At 45.2% G+C, this 20,004-nt stretch overlaps 1 protein-coding gene across 9 annotated transcripts in view; it reads left to right on the forward strand.

Moving 5' to 3' along the window:
- TENM2 (teneurin transmembrane protein 2) overlaps positions 1-20,004 on the forward strand; it is a 1,214,660-nt gene that overhangs the window by 951,053 nt on the left and 243,603 nt on the right. For all 9 annotated transcript variants that reach the window (XM_005870581.2, XM_005870582.2, XM_005870583.2 and 6 more), the window contains one exon: positions 15,744-15,982. In XM_005870581.2, the coding sequence (XP_005870643.1) occupies positions 15,744-15,982 (239 nt within the window). The remainder of the gene's footprint in view (positions 1-15,743; positions 15,983-20,004) is intronic.

Below are 20,004 nucleotides of genomic sequence, written 5' to 3' on the forward strand. Positions count from 1 at the left end.
TGAAGTGGTTAACTTTGAAGGCACTATACAAAAAATACCAGCATATGTCATGTGATCGATACTAATACATGGATGCAAGTATGTCATATAGGTTAGCATCTGGAAGACTGTCGACATGATCCCCATGCTGCATTATGGGAACTGCTGCTCTGTCGACGGTCCCAAAGTCACTGAAGCACCAAAGATAAGGAAATAAAGAAAGGTGTGTCAGGCAGGGCTCCTTTGTTACAGAGGTGGGGGGAGAAGGAGACAGATAAATGGATTCTTTCCTGGGTGGAGGAGGGTAAACAGGGCTTTTCAGAGCTGGAAACCATTCTCATCATATTCTTTTAAAAGTGATTTGGAAGAGAAAACGTGTTTGCAAAGGTACCGGCCCGCGAAGATAAACTGCTCTGTCGGTAGGCAAAGAAGGGATTGATAAGGAGCGAGTACATTTACCAAAAATTCTTCCAGACCTACCTGAAGATTATCTCTGAGCTCCTGGTTGCCAACCAGGAAGTGGCCCCAAATTAGTGTCAACTAACGTCCGTGGGGCTGCTGTGTAAAGAGGGGAAGGGAGGACCACAAAGACACAGCATCTTAGACATTAATCAAAATTATCCCACTCGTTTCCGAAGTCATTGTGTGTGCTCAGTGGAAATAATCAATGTGATTATAGCTAATCTACCTCAGGAATAACAGTGATTGCACTTCTGGGAATATATCTGAAGAAACCTGAAACACTAATTTGAAAGAATCTATGCACCCGTATGTTCATTACAGCATTATCTACAATAGCCAAGATCGGGAAACAACCAAAATTCCCATCAGCAAATAAGTGGATTTAAAAAAACAAACAAGCAAAACTGTGGTACATTTATACAATGAAATACTACTCAGATGTAAAAAAGAAGGAAATCTTTCCCTTTGTGACAGCATGAATGGACCTGGAGAATATTATGCTAAGTGAAATAAGCCAGTCAGAGAAAGACAAATACCATATGATCTCACTTATATGTGGAATCTAATGAACAAAGTAATTTAACAAACAAAATGGGCACATGATGCAGTGTGCAGATGATGTTTTGTTGAGTTATTCACTTGAAACCTGTATGGTTTTATGAACCCCAATAAACTCAATTTTTTAAAAAAGGACAGAAAAGTTGTGGAGAATTCCCCCTTACAAGGTCAAGAAAGTGAGGAGGCTCTCAGGAATCATTCGAAAAGCCTCAGAATAGAAAGATGAAGATTTCTCAACGGATTTGAAATAGCTATGTGTAGGTATCATGAGAACATGGTCTTTATTTACCCAAATCTTGAAAATCTAGTGCCAGGGCATCCTTGAAGAAGACACTACAAGATAAATAAAGAGAAGTGCTGCGTCTGAGAGCTGACAGAAGACGTTCAATTTATCGGCTCCTAAAGACAGTATAAAATGAACTTTTCAAGATCTACATTGGTCATGTTTTATTCATCTCCTAGAAATTGATAGAATACCAAGCATGCACTCTTTCAGGGCCGGGGATACAGCGGTGAGGAGGACTCAATCCAGGCCTACAAAAACAAGGAAACGAGTGAGCCAGCTACTCCAAGGGGTTAGTGTTGAATGAATGAGAGGCCAGGGTCTTTATCCCATCACCACCACCCCACCTGTGCCAACAACAAGGCTGGTAACATGATGGGGTTGGAAAGGCTGAGCAAGGACGCCTTTCTGAGAAAGTGAGTTTGAAGGGGAGACTTGAAAGACCTGAGGAGGAGGAGCCATGCAAAGGGCGAGTTCAGGACCTTCCAGACAGAGGGAAATAAAATGTTAACACCCTGAGGAGGGAGGAGACCTCAGGAGCAGAGTGAGTGGAGCCTGGGAAGGGATGAGATACACCACACCAGGTGCCTTGTGGGCCATGATGAGCTGGACTACTTCCAAGTATAAAGCAACTGGAAGATTTTAAGGCAGAGAGGAATATGATTTGATTTGTGTCTATAGACAACAACTGGCTCCTATGAGATTGGATGTAGAGGACCAAAGTGGAAACCCACTTAGAGGCTACTGAATGCAGTAGGCCAGGTGCCAGGTGATGTAGAGGTATAAGAGTAAGAAGAGGACAGATATGTGTCGGAGGCAGAGAGGAAATCATCTGATGCTGGATCAGGTGAGAGGGAGGGACAGGAGCCATAGTGAAGCCTAGTGATGTAGAAGGCATGGCACCCACCAAGATGCCACCCTCCAGGACGGGAGCATGCATTTTGCCCCAGTGGCTGAGAATGTTGGCAGCCAACAGATCTCAGCCAAGTTCTTCTTGGGACTAAACTTCAGCTAAAGAGAGCCACCTCTCCCAAGGTTATGCCCTGATGGCCGGTTCATGTGAGGGTAATAAAGCCACACTCCCTCAGCCCAAATTGGAGTAACTCTGCAGCGCCATCCCCGCTCCAGAGCTGCCCATGGGATTGGCCAGGTCCCTTGCCAATGACATCACAGCTCAATTTCTCCCTCTGCCCAGCCTGCTTTCTTCACTCCCTCACAGGTGGTGTTTCCAAGAGCACTTTCTAACAAACAACCTGCATGCAGCTTTCTCTTCCTTAGGAAATGCTTCCTGGGGTGGCACCTGTACCACTGGTAGTGATGACTTCTGTGTTGTTTTGTTGTTTTTTTAGAGACAGAGGAAGGAAGGGAGAGGGGGAGAGGGAGAGAAACATCAACGTGAGAGAAAAATATCAATCAACTACCTCCTATATGTCCCCCACCGTGGTTCGAGCCCACAAACTGGGCATGTGGCCTGACTGGAAATTGAATAGGCAACCTTGCGTAGCACGGGATGATGCCCAACCAACTGAGCCACACCGGCCAGAGCGTGATGACTTCTTTAACCAACATGGGTGAAGCCTGGTAGAGAAGGGTAGTATAGAGTGAAAAATCAAGAGTTGTATTTTGGTCATGTTAAATTTGAAATGTCTAATGATATTGAAATGTACAGAGACTAATAGGTGCCATATTGAAGAGTGACTAGAATATTCTGGACGAAAACCAAAACCCTCAAGGCAGAGGGCAAAGAAGACAGCCAGGCCTTTTCAGAGACATGGACTGAGATCTCCTTGAGTCTGTTCTACCAAATCATTTTGGAGACTGAATGTCTCTAAATCTGCTTCCTTTGTGCAAGGAGAAGACAAAGTTTAAAACCCTTGCATTTGGATTAAAATCCAGATTCCATGCCCTCAAAAGTATTTGTAATATAGTTGCTGTCCATCTTGCCTACCTCTTCTTTCTACCACTCACTCCCTGCATCACTGTGCTCCAGCAATACTGTTCTTTCACATCCTCAAGAATGAGATCTTTTCCACCTCAGGGACTTTGCACATGCTGTTTTCATTGCCTGCCATGTTCTTTTCAGGACTCCTTGCATGATTCGTTGCTTCTTATCCTCAGACCACCCCATTTCTTTTTATCATCTCCTCCGAGAGGAGTGACCACACTAAGGTAGTCCCACAATTTCTCTGTCCTAGTTCCTGGTTTCCTTCATGACACTTCTCGCAATTTATAATTATTTGATTTGTTTGTTGGTTGGCCTGGACTTGAGTTTTGTTTACTTGGTATGTTTCTTCAGTCATAAATTCCAGATGAAGATAAAGATGTAGTCACCACTGTATCCACATGCTCCGTAGCTATTGGTTGACTCATAACTTCATATTTTAAATGTTGTATTCTTTCCAAGGACATGGGGGAAATATGCTACAGATATGTATTAAACACCTCCTGTGGGCCAGCTTCTGTGCTCACAAATTATTTTCATGATTTCTTTCAGCCCTTCCAACAGCTCTGTGATGTAGATATTGTTATTTCCCATTTTTTAGAGAAGGCATCTGAGGCTCAGGGAAATTATCTTTCCCAGCATCACACAGTTCCCAGTGGAGCTGAGATTTGAATCCAGATGTGCCTCACTCCAAAGCCTGCCCATTTTCTTTCTATTTTTTTTTAGATATATTTTTATTGATTTCAGAGAGGAAGGGAGGGGGAGAGAGAGAGAGAAACATCAATGATGAGAATCAGTGATTGACTGCCTCCGACACTCCCCACACTGGGGATCGAGCCCGCAATCTAGGCACGTGCCCTGACCAGGAATCGAACAGTGACCTCCTGATTCATAGGCCGATGCTCACACACTGAGCCACACCAGCTGGGCTCTTTTTTAAATTCTAATTTATTTATTTTATTTTATTTTATTTTATTTTATTATTTTATTTTTTCTATCACCGTTTATCCCCTCTATGACCTCCACTCTCCCACCTCCTCCCCACTGTCACCACACTGTTGTCCATGTCCATCAGTTCTCTCTCTTTTTTTTCCTTATTTGCTCAATCTCTCCACATACACACCCAGCCCGCCACACGGCTGTCTATACCATCCTGTGTGTGTTCCTTCAGCAGACATTTGTGAGCACCTACTAAGAACAGAGGAAGCAGAAGATCTAGCACCTGCCTTTGAGAAGTTTGTAATTTGGGGAGACAAGGCAAACACACAGGACAGATGTAATGGCATGAAGCAGAGTATGATAAAGGGACAGACCCCAAGGTTCCTTCAGCTCGACAGTTCCTTGACTCTCAGAATGATACCGGCGGTAAACGCGAGGGAAGAAATCATCCGCTCGTTGATTGTATCTGATGGCATGCATTCTTTCTTCATCTCGCTCTGGCTGCCGGTGAACGCCAGTGCAAGTCTATTTGAGATGTCTGTCTGTACACTCCCATATTATAGTGTACGGTGAAGTCAAGGTCAAGTGTGAAGTCAAAGTCAGAAGTCTTTGTGGTTTCTTTTTTGCCTTTACTACATTAAGACTCTAACCAATTAACTTGAAAAAAGTCAACAAGTTAACAACACCAAGGGGAAAAAAGCCTCCTCATTTTATCCCAAAGAGTGAAATGGATTTGCTCACAACACCAGCTTTCTTTAGTGACCTCAGTGACCTTGCCTGTTGCACTCAGCAGTATATCATTTCTTGGGGGGCAAGTGGGGGAGAATAAGTTTTACCATGAGAAATGCTATGTCACATCACAGTGTGACAGTATTTAAATATCAAGAGTTGAAGCTTCTATTTAGAAAAACGGAAGGCAATAAATTGAGTGGCTAATTATTCCAGCTGTGGGCATTTTGGGTCTGACTGCACATTTTGAAGAGGGCAACATAGAGGATTTTCCTGTTGTTCATGGCATATGCAAATGTGGTGATGTCCCCTGTGATCGGAAAGGTTCAGGGATCAGAAACCTTGAAGCCTATTTTCCCCTGAATCAAAATTAGTTTGAGGAAGCTTAGGGAATCATGATGTGAAATGGGCTTTTAATTATACTAATTGGGTTATTGGCTTTTTCAAACTTGGGAAGTGGCAATTTTTTTTAAACATTTTTAAAGTTTAATTTTAAAAGCAACAGTTCATTTCTCAACTCAAGCATAAATTCCCAACTGGGGGAAGAGAGCAAGCACATTAGTGAATCCTCCCTCCCTCCCCTTCCTAATAAAACGACTTTTGAGGGGCTGTGCTAATTAGAACAACTCATTCGTCCCACAAGGTGCTGAAGTGAGCTGGGCACTGTGCGAGGTCAAGGAGATCTAGTAAAGAGCAGGATATACATGATTGCTGCCCTTCAGTGGATTAATAGCTACACTTACTGACCGTTCACTGGACATCAAGATGAATGTGAAGCATGTCATGTAAATAAACTCACCACTCCCCCAAACCAGCCCATGAAGTGGGTACTAGCATCCTCTCACTTTATAGGTGAGGCCACCGGGACCCAGAGAGGTTAAGTCACTTGCCCAATGTCACACAGTGATAAGTATAGGAGCCAAACCCTGGTCGTCCAAGTCCAGAATCTGTAGGCTTAGTACCGCCTCTTTGATAAAATCCTATTGGTTTCAAACAATCCTATATAATAAAGGGGTAATACGCAAATTGACCCTCATGCCCTCACAAGATGGCTGCCTACGACCAGGCCGGCAGGGTGTTAGTGAGGGACGACCAAATGACTGAACAAGCAGACTACATGGGGCGACCAGGCCAGCAGGGAGGTTAGTGAGGGACGACCAAATGACTGAACAATCAGACTGTAAGGGGCAACCAGGCCGGCATGGGGAGGCAGTTGGAGGTGACCCAGCCAGCAGGGGTGGGGTGGCATTTGGGGGCAACCTGGCCAGCAGGGGGAGGCAGTTGGGGGTGACCCGGCCAGCAGGGCAAGACTGTCAGGCTGTGAGGGGCAACCAGGCCGGCAGGGGAAGGCAGTTGGGGGTGACCCGGCCAGCAGGGCAAGACTGTTAGGGGAGACCAGGCAGGCAGGCAGGTGAGCAATTAGGAGCTAGTGGTCCAGGATTGTGAGAGGGATGTCCGACTGCCGATTTAGGCCCAATCCAACCTAAACCAGCAATCAGACATCCCCCGAGGAGTCCCAGATTGAAGAGGGTGCAGGCTGGGCAGAGGGGGACCCAACCCCCCTTCCCCCCGCCTGGTGCACAAATTTCATGCACCGGGCCTCTAGTTAAATCAATAAGAAGAACAATAATGCAGGGATGTTTATATGTGGGGGAAAGTCTGACTCTATCAAATGTTTACCAGTCTGTCCCTCAAGAGTATAGGAGCCTTTTGCTGTCTGGTTTTTGTGTGTGTTTTTATTGATGTACTTGGTTTTTTTAAATAATGTGTACATTTTACATTTGCAAAAAGGAAAATAAAGGCAGAACCCTTTAAAGATTACTTAGTCTTGCTAGTCAAGAAGTGGCTGAGCAGCACAGTATCCAAGGTCTCCTTTCTCATCATCTCTTGTGCTTTTTCCATCTCATCCTGTAGGCTTCCCTCTCTCTTCCTCTTTCTCTCCACATCCCATTTCTCTCTCTCTCTCTCTCTCTCTCTCTCTCCTCTCTCTCTCTCTCTCTCCCTCCCTCCCTCCCGCCCTCCCTCTCCCAGGGTCCCACCCATTGAGTTTCCCTTCTTTCAGCACCATTCCTTCTCGTGTGGGAGAGTATAATAACGATTCCAGAAAGTGTGCTGGTTATTTAACCTCTCTCCAGCTAAATGTTTTATTATGACTCCTGAAAACCTAATTACAGTAACTTGACATGCCACAGTACCCTTTATAGGCTGCCTCTGTAGTAAACTTACTCCTTTAGAGACAATAAACCTGATGCTTCAAAGAGCACGGCCAGTACCAGTAAAATGTGATGAAATCTCGCGTTCTCTGCTGCACACCTGGTCTCCCTCACTGGTCCCACACCCCCACTCCTGCAGTATTCCTGCCTCTATCCCTTCTCTGGGTTGTTTGTTTGTTTGTTTGTTTTATCAAATTTCAGCAATGGCATTTATGCTTTAAAATCTTTTAGGGCCCAGCTGGTGTGGCTCAGTGGTTGAGCATCAAACCTTGCACCAAGAGGTCACTATTTGATTCCCAGCCGGGGCACATACCCAGGTTGTAGGCTCAATCCCCAGTGGGGGACATGCAGGAGGCAACCGATCAGTGTGTATCTTTTATCATTGATGTTTCTATCTCTCTCTCCCTTTCCCTTCCTCTCTCTAAAAATCGATAAAAACATATTTTTAAAAATCATTTAGGCTCCTGGCGAGGTGGTCAGTTATTTGGAGTGTCATACCATGCACCAAACGATTGCTGGTTCGATTTCCAGTCACATATGGGAGACAACCAATCGATGTTTTTCTCGCTCCCTTTCTCTCTCTCCCTTCCTCTTTCTCTGAAAATCAATAAGAAGATATCCTTGTGTGAGGATTTTTTTTCAAAAACTCTTTTAGGAATTAATGGCCTGAGTATCAATATTTTCATCCGCTGCTCCACACACCTGGGAGTTTATTTACTGGGAGGTCAGTTTTCTCGGTAGAGCAACAGTGAACACCCATTTTCCTGATGCCAGAGCCGCTTTTTTGCACACGCGCTACGTCGAAGCCATTCAGGACTTTTGTTCGGTTTCAAGGAGAATGTTGGCGGAAACTGACCTCATGAGCCAAAGGGAACGCACCTGCACTGTCAGTCATTGGCGTCCCCCTTAGCTGTGTGCTGAGCTGGGGTGAGGTAGTGGGGTGCAGGTTGAGAGAGAGGAAGGAAAAGAGGGGGAAAAAACAGAAACTTGACCTCTGGGGCTGAGACAATGCCATTATTTATGTAGCACGTCTCTGTTTCAAAGGATTGCTAGGACGTCCCCTTGGGAGTAAAGCCAAACCTGGAGCCGGTGGGCAGCCAGCCTCCTGGGACCCCACTGCCTGCAGCTGGGAAATGCACTGGGTGGTAAGGGATTGGCTGCATGTGTTCCTTCTTTGGTAGGCTGCGTGGCTAGTGAGTGTGTTTCCTTGTGATTGACGCTTAAAAGAGAGAGGGAAGTCTTTTGTTGGGGCCTTAAGTCATCTTACCAGCCACCTCTTCTCGAAGCTTCCCCTCGAGAGCAGCCAAGCTCCTTCTGATTCCCGAGGATAAAATAAAACCCCGCGGCATTTTGAATTGACGGCGCCCTCCTGGCATGGATGCTATGCACGAGTTTCTTGTTTGTTGGACTTCTTTGGAGAATCTCCCATGGTTGTTTCATCAGAGAACATGCATGCCCTTCATTTTCTAAGCCAAGCTGGGGCCAAAGCCTGGTTTGCCAAGAGTCTGCCTCAACTACACATTTTTGCCGTCTCTCGGAAAACGCCCAAAAGGATGGCTGCTAGCTCTCTCGGTGTTCATTAAACGCTTTTGTTTTCACATGAGAAAAGGGGAGACATTTCTCCAAAAGATTGGCAGCTTCGGGGGACATAATGGTGGCTGTATTCCTAAGAAATCCCTGGGACCCAGGGCACAGAGCTGGGCACCTGGAGGGCCGTCCTTCCTGAGTCTCACTATTCAATCGCATGGCCATTCTGCAGGCCTGCCCCGTGCCCGGAGGGACGCTGTGTGCTAGGACTGAAGCCGGTAGCCCTCGTGGCTGGGGAAGGGTGTGCAGGCTCTTCTGGTGCTTTTCATGAGCCCTCGAGGGCTGGTTCTCTCTATCCCTCTGAGTGTCAGCAAACTCCAAGGACAGCACTTTGGGGGCCCCTCATTTGCCTTTCCTTCCCAAGACATAAGTGGCCAATTCTGAGAGCAATTGAGTTGTGCTTGAAAAATGTCAAGTGCATTTGGAAGCGGCGCATTTTTGCTGACGCCTGGAGTCCCGCGCTGAGCTCCTTCCATGACCAGCCGCTGGGGAGCAGTTCAGTTGGGGCGTCACGAATGATTCCTCATTTCCCAGCCGGCTTGGGGAACAATCCCAAGCCCTCTCAGCCTCCTTGGTCCTCCCAGTGGCCATCTGGCCAGACCGTTACCTATGGGTCTGGCTTCATTTTATTTATTGATTTTTCTGCAACATGTGAGGGCAGTCCTTGAGTGAATCAGAACTTGCCATTTTTTCAACCTGGAATTATGAAAATTTTCCAACATCCCAAAAAGTTGGAAGAATAGCATGATAGAATAACCACCTAGTTTAAACAATTGCTATCATTTTGCCCCATTTGCCTCATCTATCTGTACATAGAGAGATATAAAGATCTTTTTGCTGAATCATTTGAAAGGAAGTTGGCAACTTCATGACACTTCACCCCTAAAAACATCAGAACTCAAAACTTGCATTTAAAAAAAATATATCCACTCACCATCTAATGTGCTGTCTGTAAGTTAGACACATTTAAAAGCTGCAGAAACGGTTAGGGTAGAGTTTCTTAAACTTGAGCGTACATTCGAATCACCTAGGGAGCTTCGTAGGGGATGCACTCCCAGACCCCAGGCGTGGGTCTGGTCGGAGCCAGGAATTTGTACTTTCCTAACAGAGCACTCAAGTCACCCTAAAGCAGGTATTTGGGGGACACAATCGGAAGATCGTTTCTTTATAACCTTTCTTTTTTTTGTTTGTTTGTTTGCTGAATTGAATCTTCTAAAGATTTGTAACACCAGGGTGTAACCATGTTGTGGCAGACACAGGAGTCTACATATCTTTGGTATTTTGGTTTAATCGTTTGAAGCACCGGCAACTAGAAAGAAGAGATGTGATAACTGAGCGGGTTTCGTTTAGCTGTGACTACCACAGATGCTGTGATACCCCTGAGCAGCCGGAGAGGTTTATCTTTCGAGGGGCAATGCCTGATGGGAAGTATACTGGTTGTTTTTCTGTGGAGGGATCTCGCCTGTATGTGTAAATGTAGACACTCGCTTTGCAAACTTGTAAATCTGTTTGGAAAGCAAGAATCAATAGGGCAGAAGGAATCCTAATCTTAAAATTAAAAAAATGTTTATTTAATCTTTATGGTTGAAAGTATTACATATGTACCTTTTTTTATCCCCAATTGACCTCTTCTAGCCTGCCCCGCCCCCAACCCCAGGCCTCCACCACCCTATTGTCCGTGTCCATGGGTTATGCATATGTGCATACAAGTTCTTTGGTTGATCTCTTCCCACCCACCTCCCTACTCCCGCCTTCCCTCTGAAATTCATCAGTCTGTTCCATGTCGCTGGATCTGTTTTGTTCATCAGTTTATTTTCCACATATGAGTGAGATCATGTGATACTTGTCTCTCTCTGACTGGCTTATTTAAAAATGTTTACAGTCATGTCCTTTTAATATTTATTATTTTGACCTTGGAAAGGCTGTAGGTTATTCATTTAACAAAGATTTGTTGAATGCCCACTATGTCCCAGGCTCTATTCTAGATGTTAAGATATAGCATTGAACAAATCAGACAAAATACATTATTATTTTAAACTTCATAGAGATTCAGTTCTAAATGATAGATGCAGGTGATAAAGAATACACAAATGCATAAAAAAAAGAATACACAAATGCATATATGATGAAGAAAAACAAAACAGTTATAACGGGATGGAAAATGACAGAGAAAGGAATGAGGGGGGCCAGAGAGGATCTCTCGGGAGCAGTGGTGAAACGAGGTGGAGATATAAGTCATGCATATATTTCCAGGTAGAAGGAACAGCAAGTGCAAAGGCCCTGGGGCAGGAATGTGATGGATGTGTTATGATGAAGAATAGGAAAAGGACAATATAACTAATGGGAGGATAAAGTGGTAGAAGATGTGGTTGGAAGGGTGGCCAGAGGGCAAGGCCTTGTAGGCCATGGGAAGATTTATTCTAAGAGTTATTGGAAGCCTTTTTTATTTATTTGTTGTTTGTTTGCTTGTTTGAGGGAGGGGGAGGAGTGGTGATTTATGATGTAATCTTTTTAGAAGGAGGTATGGAAAATAGACTGGATTGCAAGGGGGCAATTTTAGGATCTCATGAAGCAATCCCGTACCGCAGGAATGATGGCTATTTCCTTCTGTTCCTATAAATGACTGCATTAAAAACAACATTAACGCCAACTTAAATTTCCTAATCTTCATCTTGTGATTTCTCTCATGTTGCTGAAACACTCCTGTTTCTAATTTACTGATTCTGTCAGCAAATATGGCTGATGTTGAGCACTGGGGTTTAGGCTCTGGACATCCTAAGAGTAATAGCTGGAGTATCAAGTGTCAAGGATTTCACAGTTTGACTTGGGACAGATACACTAATTATTAAGGTATGGCTCAGTGCATAGAGCATTGGCCTGCAGACCAAAGAGTCCTGGGTTTGATTCCGGTCAAGGGCATGTACCTCGGTTGCAGGTTCCTCCCTGGCTTCCTTGTCCAGGACTCCAATCCAGATGTATCTTGCTCCAAAATTCTGCCTTTACACACTGTGCCTACTGCCTCCTCTGCTAACGGATTCTTTGTAACCTGGAGCTACTGGACAAGGAATACACGGCCTTATGTATGAAAGGACCCCATGAGCCTTAAAATTGCCCCCTCACAACCCAAACCTCTCAGCTTCATTCAGGTCATCAAACATACTTAGAGTACAAATAACATTTAAATATGAGTTTGTTGTTTATTTTAATGTAAGCTACGTTAAATAATCCACTAATGTGATGCTCATTTTCTGACATGATTATTAGTCATATCAGGCCTGTTTGATCTTCGTCAAGGATTTAAATACTTTCAAGGTTTTGTCTGGAAGCAGCCAAGATACAAATGTGTGTAATGACAGAGATGTTGCCCCAGAATCCCGCTGGGCCAGCTTGCTAGCCCCAGTGTGCAGGGGCAGTCTGGTGTAGTAGCTCAATTAGAGCTCTTAGAGTCAGGCAGATTGGAGCTGGAGCTTTACAGACCCGGCTTGCTAACTCTTAGCTTCCATTTTCTCATCTGTACAACTGCAGTAATCATAGTACCTACCTCCCAGGGTTGATGTGAGCTTTAGTGCAAGTAAAACATTTAGCGTTGTCACTGACAAATAGTAAGTGGTCCATAAATACAGTTGCACCTACTGAAGACTTGAAGAGAAGGGAATACCCGTAAAAGATTTTGGGATCTTAGAATTGAAGCTGAGTAAAAATCACAACACAGCAAGGGAGCTCCATTCATGCATGCATTCATTCATTTGCTCATTCATTCACATCTCCCCTGCATGCCGAACGAACTTAGAGTTGGGCACATAAAGGTGAACATGTTACAGAAGGAGACACAGCCCCTGGCTTTCAGCTGCTCAAAGTCTAGACTCTACCTAATCTATGCTTTAAAGTCCACTAGTATATATGTCTTGGAAGATAAGCTGTCATTGTAAAAGGGGTGGCAAGCTACATTTGAAGCCCTGAATAGCACACGATCAGAGAGTTGATGGTCCTTGAAGTGTCCTTGGAGAAACAGTCTCCTGACCCCGAGGAAGGGTTATATTAGGTGTCCACAGGAGACCCCATTTCCCTGTTGTCACCCCATGGCTCTAGCCACCAAGGGCAAAGATGTTTCCAAAGAAGGAACCACGACACCATGACCTAGAGAGATGGTCTCAGAACAGAAAGCAGGATGGAGGGGAAAACAGCTTAGGAAGAAGACTCAAGAGAGACAGGTTAGGGTAACACTCAAGAGCACAGACTTGAGCATAAGACAGAGCTCAAGGTTTAAATCCATGGATAGTTGCTTAACTTCTCCAAGCCTGATTTCTAATATTTTAAATGGGAATATTATAATATTTATTCGTAAGTAGTTGTGCCAATATATTTCACATGGTCTATCTTTGTGAATGACCCATGTGCACTTGAAAAGAATGTATATTCTGCACCTTTGGGGTGAAATGTTCTATAAATGTCAATTAAAGCCATCTGATCCAGCGTGTCCTTTAGAGTCACTGTTTCCTTGTTAATTTTTTGTCTGGAAGTTCTATCCAGTCAAGTCAACGGGGTGTTAAAGTCCCTTACTATGCCTGTGTTGTTGATGATCTCTCCCTTAAAGTCTTCTAGAGATTATATATATATACACTTCTATATTAGATGCATATATGTTTATCAGGGTTATAGCCTCTTGTTAGATCAATCCCTTTAGTATTATGTAGTGCCCTTTGTTGTCTCTTGTGATGGCCTTGATTTTGAAGTCTATTTTGTCAGATATGAGTATTGCTATCCCAGCTTTTTTTTCTTTTCTATTTGCATGGAAAAATTTTTTCCATCCCTTCACTTTCATTCTGTGTGTGTCTTTTGTTCTGAGGTGTGTCTCTTGTAGACAGCATATAGTTGGGTCATGTTTTTGTATCCATTCAGCTACCCTATGTCTTTTGATTAGAGAATTTAATCCATTTACATTTAAGGTTATTATTGATAGGTACTTACTTATTGCCATTTTAATTCTGTAGGCCTAGGTTTCTCTCTCTATTTCTTCTTCTCATTACAGCAGCCCCTTTAGCATTTCTTGTAATGCTGGCTTGGTGGTGATAAAATCCTTTAGTCGTTTTTTTTTGTCTGGGAAGCTCTTTATTTCACAGTCTATTTTGAATGATAGCCTTGCTGGATATAGTAATCTTGGTTTCAGATCCTTGCTTTTCATTACCTTGAGTACTTCATGCTATTCCCTTCTGGCCTGTAGAGTTTCTGATGAGAAATCATATGATAGCCTTATGGGAACTCCTTTGTAGGTAATAGTTTGCTTTTCTCTTGCTGCCTTTAAGATTCTGTCTTTGTCTTTAATTTTTGGCATTTTAATTATGATGTGTCTGGGCATGAGCCTGTTCAGGTTCTTCATGCTTGGGGTTCTCTGTGCCTCCTGAACTTGTGTGACTTTTTCCTTCACCAGGTTTTGGAAGTTTTCTGCCATTATTTCTTCAAACACCTTCTCTATGCCTTTCTCCCTTTCTGCCTCTTCTGGCACACCAACTATGTGAATATTGTTATGTTTCATGTTGTCCCACAGCTCCCTTAGGCTGTCCTGTTTTTCAATTGTTTTTTTCTTTTTGGTTCTCTGATTGAATATTTTTCTACCCTGTCTTCTAATTCACCAATTTGATCCTCAGCTTCCCCTAATCTGATGTGTATTCCTTCCTGTGTGTTTTTTATTTATGCTATGTCATTCTTTATTTCCATTTTCATAGTTATATGTCTTTTCTCATGCTGTTGAGCATCTTTACCATCATTATTCTGAAGTCTATATCAGATAAATTTATCTCCATTTTATTTATCTCTTCTTCTGGAGAATTCCCTTGTTCTTTCATTTAGGGATTGTTTTTTTGTCTCCTCATTTTGGCTGCCTGTTTGGCTTTGTGACTATGTATTAGGTTGATCTGCTATGGCTCTCAATCTCTAGTGCAATACAGTGTCAAATGCTGTTTCTGACTAATTAGATCAGGCAAAGACTCAAAGCCTCCAAAGACTGCCTCTGCCTGCAGACTGATTAGATTCCATCTTGAGTAGCCTTCAGGCAATGGTCCACAGGTGTGGCGAGAGTTTTTCCAACAGGGTGAGGCAATTGCTTCTGCCTGGAGGCTACTTGTTATTCTCAGCCTCTTAATGGGCCTCAGCACTCCACACCATAGGGCAAGGTATTTTCCAATAGGATGGGTCAACTGTCTTCCCCCCAGGCAAAACTGCCTGGATAGCAAAAGTCTGTGTGAGAAAGATGACCTCAGCAGTGTGAGGGAATGACAGCACAGGAAACCAGGATGTCTGCCTTCTGAGCCCTAATCTCAGAGCTCCCAACCCTGGCTTTTGCTCACATAGCTCCAATCCCCCCTCCCACTCTCTGCTGGAGCACAAGTGGCTGCACATGGAATTTTGTGTGTTGGCCCTTTAAGAGGATGCCTGCATTTCTAGCCAGATGTCATATGGGCAACTCGCTCAGTTCTGGTGCTCTCTGCTGGGACCCAGCTTGGGATTAGACCCCAAAGTTCTCATTGGCAACCCCCCACAGCTGAGATATCTCTCCGGAACTTCCACTGCTGTCTATGGGAGCCCATCCAGCTCTTTCGCACCTTCGCCCTTCCTACCAGTATGTGGTCTCCACTTTCTATCCTCGGTTATCAGGATTCTCTCCAGCTAGTCTTCCCTTGATTATTCAGGATTTTTTTTAATATTTTAGTTATAATTACAGTTTGGTCCTGGGAGCGTGTCTGTGAATCATCCACTTACTCCACCACCATTTTTAATCTCTCTCAGTAACTCAGTTTTTGTATTTGCTTTGACTACATTGCGAATCATTGTGGAAGATAAAATCTAGATGCATATGGGAGAGTCTGTAATGATGTGAGTTTGCAGAATGCATGTGTGTCACCATCAAGGGTAGCATTTTGCCCCTTCATCCTGATGGGCAGTCAGGGTCGCTAGCCAGGACTGTCCTAGCATCTATAACGCAGAGTGTGTGAGAGCATTGCCTGCCCCTCCCAGGTCACCGTGTGGATCCTGACTCTCTCCCTTCTCCTGGCAGGCACTTTCTCTTTAAGACCTCCTCTGGAAGCACACCCCTGTTCAGCAGCTCTTCTCCGGGGTACCCTTTGACCTCAGGAACCGTTTACACGCCACCACCCCGCCTGCTGCCCCGGAACACCTTCTCCAGGAAGGCCTTCAAGCTGAAGAAGCCCTCCAAGTACTGCAGCTGGAAATGTGCCGCCCTGTCCGCCATCGCCGCCGCCCTCCTCCTGGCCATTCTGTTGGCCTATTTCATCGGTGAGTGGGGAGCCAGCTGCCTCTGTCGGGGGGAGGAGGGAACCAGGCCCTCTGTTGTCTGCACAATGTGCTTGTTGGCTCCTGAAAGACACAAGAGTGAGTGACAGACTGGAGTGATATTTCCCCTCCTGAAATCCATTTCTATCTGAGGCATTTCTCCGTGATTCTAAATGACAGTTCTCATATGTGAACTTAGCATCCTTGCTATATTCTTTTTTGGAGATCACCTGAGAATTATTGTTCCTACAAACCCATCCCTCGTTCCCAAAGTAGCCTTCTAGTCTCCTCCATCACTGGATTTTAACCCAGGTGTATGCTCTGAAATTCATGAGCATTGGTTAACTACAGCCAAAAATCAAAGAGAAGAAGAATAGTGATCAGCATCTCTGGGAATAAACACCACATGCTACTGAATCCGAATCAGGTCCACCTCCCATGCCAGCTGTGCTTCTGGGAACTCTGAATATGACTTAGGGTAGCAGATTGGCAAAGTTGCTGGGGTATCTTTTTTCCCATGCCAAGGATGTTGGTTTGCATCCTTGGGGTGCAGCCTGTGTAACTATGGGAAGCAGTGAATGCCAAGAGCTTAGGGGCAGGGTGCCACATGCATGCGAGCATCCTGGGCTGGACACAAAGCCCACTCGCGGCTCCTGGCCCCGACTGAGAGCCCCTGCTGCCACTCTGTCAACTGAGCCTGCCAATGGCAGATCTCCTGGCCCGGGCAGAGGCCACAGGGACATTTGTGAAAGTTTATTTGAAACACGTGGTGGTTCTGGCTTGGTTTCAGGGCAGTGATGATCGGCCTCCCCAATTTGTCTGTGCCATGTTGCGAAGCAAACCTAGAAAACAGCAAAAGGAGGCCAACTCCCAAACAGCTCCCAACATTTATGTAGAAACCCCTCCCACAGAAGAGGGGAAAAGACAGCCCTTCGCATGCTGGCTTTGCCCCTTCTCTCTGGGGAGTGGGACTCACACACCTCCTTCATCCTCAGACAGCCAGTATGGTGCCTGCCAGAGAAGGGCTGGTCCAGGAGTTCCAATCCCATTCTTCCCAAGCTTGCCTGATGGCAAGGGAGGGTGACTGTGTACCCCCGGAGATCTTAGACCCTGACCATGGCCGACCATTACTAGCCCAAAACTGATGTGAAGTTTTCACTCTCTCCCATAGTATCCGTGTGCTCATCTTAAAATGGAAAAATAAGTTTCACATTCCTTACCGGGCGCACCTCTCAGCAGTACCCTCCAAACGTGAGAACACTGACATCCCAGGGAAAGGCACAATGTGTATCTGGGGCTTTGCAAACACCTTTGTGCTCTAAACCCAACTCTCTAGGGGCAGAGGTTCAAGTCCTGTCTGCCTCTCACTTACCTCTTGAAGGATGGAGCAATAGGTTGACTTGAAGGAGGGGGAAGGGCATCTGTTACACCCTCAATCACTGGCGTACCCGTTTTTGTGTTGTTAGAGGTAGTTTTATGGGCTTCCCCAGATGATTGTTCAGTGGAAGTGAACTGAATTGCCTTCAGTTGCCTCTGGGGTTGTTGCACGATTCGGCTTTATGTCAGAAACTTCAGAAAGGGTCCATGAGCTCACTTCTCAGGCTTGATGTTCCGCTGGGCTGGTGGGCACTGCCAGCCACTGCCAAGACTGTCCTCGGCGTACCTCCTCCTCCACTGGCAAGAGAGAGATAGATGGCTACTGCCTGATTTATTGAGCTTGATAGTTAAAATATAATAGCTTTCTGTAGGGCGATCACATAAATGGGACATCGTATAGGGAGCGTTTAATGTTTTAATCGGGTGTGTAACTTGTAAATGATGGATTAGGAAACATATTTATTCTCAGTCTTGAGGCTACTGGAAGCTGGACCTGAGCATCTAAGGATGGTTTATTAGGTTATAATCCATCATCTCCTATTATGTATGCTTTAGGTAAGATTGTGCTCTGACCCTGGAGTATTGAAGAATAGTTTAATGACTCAAAATGAGTGATGTAATGAGCCAATTTACCCAGCAGCAATGGGGGAGAGCATGGAGCCATGGGGGCTACTCTCCACAGGTGATGGCAGGTCTGCAAGCGTGGTGGGAGGTCAAGACCATGAGTTCTGATCTTGACCCCAGAGACCCCTTTCTCCTCAGCCTTCACAAAGTTGCTTTCCTTGTGGGTCTTGGTTCCCTAAATGAAACGTGGGAACAGGGTGGTTATTTATGTGCAGAAACTCTGAAGTATGGTGAGGATTAATTAATGTGGGTGACTTTGAAGATGAAAAGCAGTATATTATTAATTACAGAGCTTCAGGGGCATACACAGTGCATTGCAAACACAGAGAAAAGTGCTGTCGGGAGCAGTGAGGGGTGGTGCCTACCTAGAAACAACCTTCGGGGAAGGAGGGAGAGGCAACACAAGGGCCAAAGCCCATTCTGGTCCATGTGGGACTCTGTGTTCCGGTAGAACATGACAGGTCTTCCGTTGAAGCACCGGCCCAAGGGCATTTATGGACAGGCCTGCCAGGAGCGGTGACCATGGGTCAAATGAGCTTGTTTGCATGTTCCAACCCATCAGAAATGAGTAATCTGGACTCGTTCAGCCCCATGACGAGTTCTCCCATAGATCCAGCATGTGGGTGGTGTCGACGCAGGATAGCGTCAGCTCTCCTGGAAATGGGAAAAGGTGGGGCCTTTACCAACTCAGGGAAGGACCCTTCCCCCTCGTCCCCCAGTTCCTGATCTCAGAGCTGGGGTCAGTAACCTTTTATGATATACTCTCCATTCGATTCCCCCAGTGTACAGAACACCCTGGAATAAATTACTCTGAGGAGCTGCATGAACCACTCAGAGACCATTTGGGGCCTCATTCGGCCTCTGGCCCATGTGGTTCCAAGGGAATACCAGTTTAGGAGAAGCTGGAACGCAAGGGAGCGTCCCTCTTAAGAAGCTATCTACCATCCTTGGGCAGCTCAAGGACTTTCATTGCCAGCAACACCAGAAATCCCTCTAGATCCCGAAATTTCTGAGTTGTATGAGCAGCATAGAGCTCCTCACCTGTGTTATGCTGACTACACTGTGTTTTTATCCTTACAGTGTACGTAACAAGAACAGGTTAGAAACTTTCCCATTTAAAGCATGTTTATATAATTATGAAATTTGAACCATACCCACAGCCCCCAACACACACTCTAACAGAACATAAAATTGGTGCCACCAGCATGGCCCAGTGGTTGAGCATCGACTTATAAACCAGGAGGCCACAGTTCAATTCCTGGTCAGGGTGCATGCATGGATTGCAGGCTCAGTCCCCAGTGGGGGGCATACAGGAGGCAGCCGATCAATGATTCTCTCTCGTCATTGATGTTTCTATCTCTCTCTCCCTCTCCCTTCCTCTCTGAAATCAATAAAAAATATATATATTTTTTTAATTGGCACACAACAGTCATTTGACAAGAGTTGATGCTGAGGCCCAGAGCATCTAAGTCACATGGCTAGTTAGCTGCAGGGTGGAGACTAGAGCCTTGGTTTCCTGATGTCGGGTCTAGCATCTTTGCCCTGACTACTCTCTCCTAAAGTTTACAGTTGGCCATATTCTCCAAATGCTGCCTCAAACCTACATGGCCCTGAATCATCTAACACCTTGGGCAGCAGCCAAGCCTCCTCCTCAGTCTCCTAACCCGCGTCCCCAGCGCCCAGCAGCCTTTCTCTGTAAAGAGCGAGGGAGTAGGCATCCTCGGGTTTGCGGGCCATGCAGTCTCTGTCACAACTGCTTGTTGTTAAGCAAAAGCAAACAAAGATGTAAACAAATGGGCATGGTTGTGCTCCAAGAGACTTCAGTTACGGACACTGAAATTTGAGTTTTATGTACTTTTCATGTGTCAACCAATACTATCCTTTGGATTTTTTTTTTCAACCAGTCTGAGTGTAAAACTATACCTGTTTAGCCCAGGGGGTCTTAAAACCATACAAACAACCAGGTGGCAGACAGGATTTGGCCCACAGGCCACAGTGTGCCAACCCCTATCTGATTATATTAC

The sequence above is a fragment of the Myotis brandtii genome, unplaced genomic scaffold (genome assembly GCF_000412655.1).
Source record: "Myotis brandtii unplaced genomic scaffold, ASM41265v1 scaffold32, whole genome shotgun sequence".
NCBI classification, from domain to species: domain Eukaryota; kingdom Metazoa; phylum Chordata; class Mammalia; order Chiroptera; family Vespertilionidae; genus Myotis; species Myotis brandtii.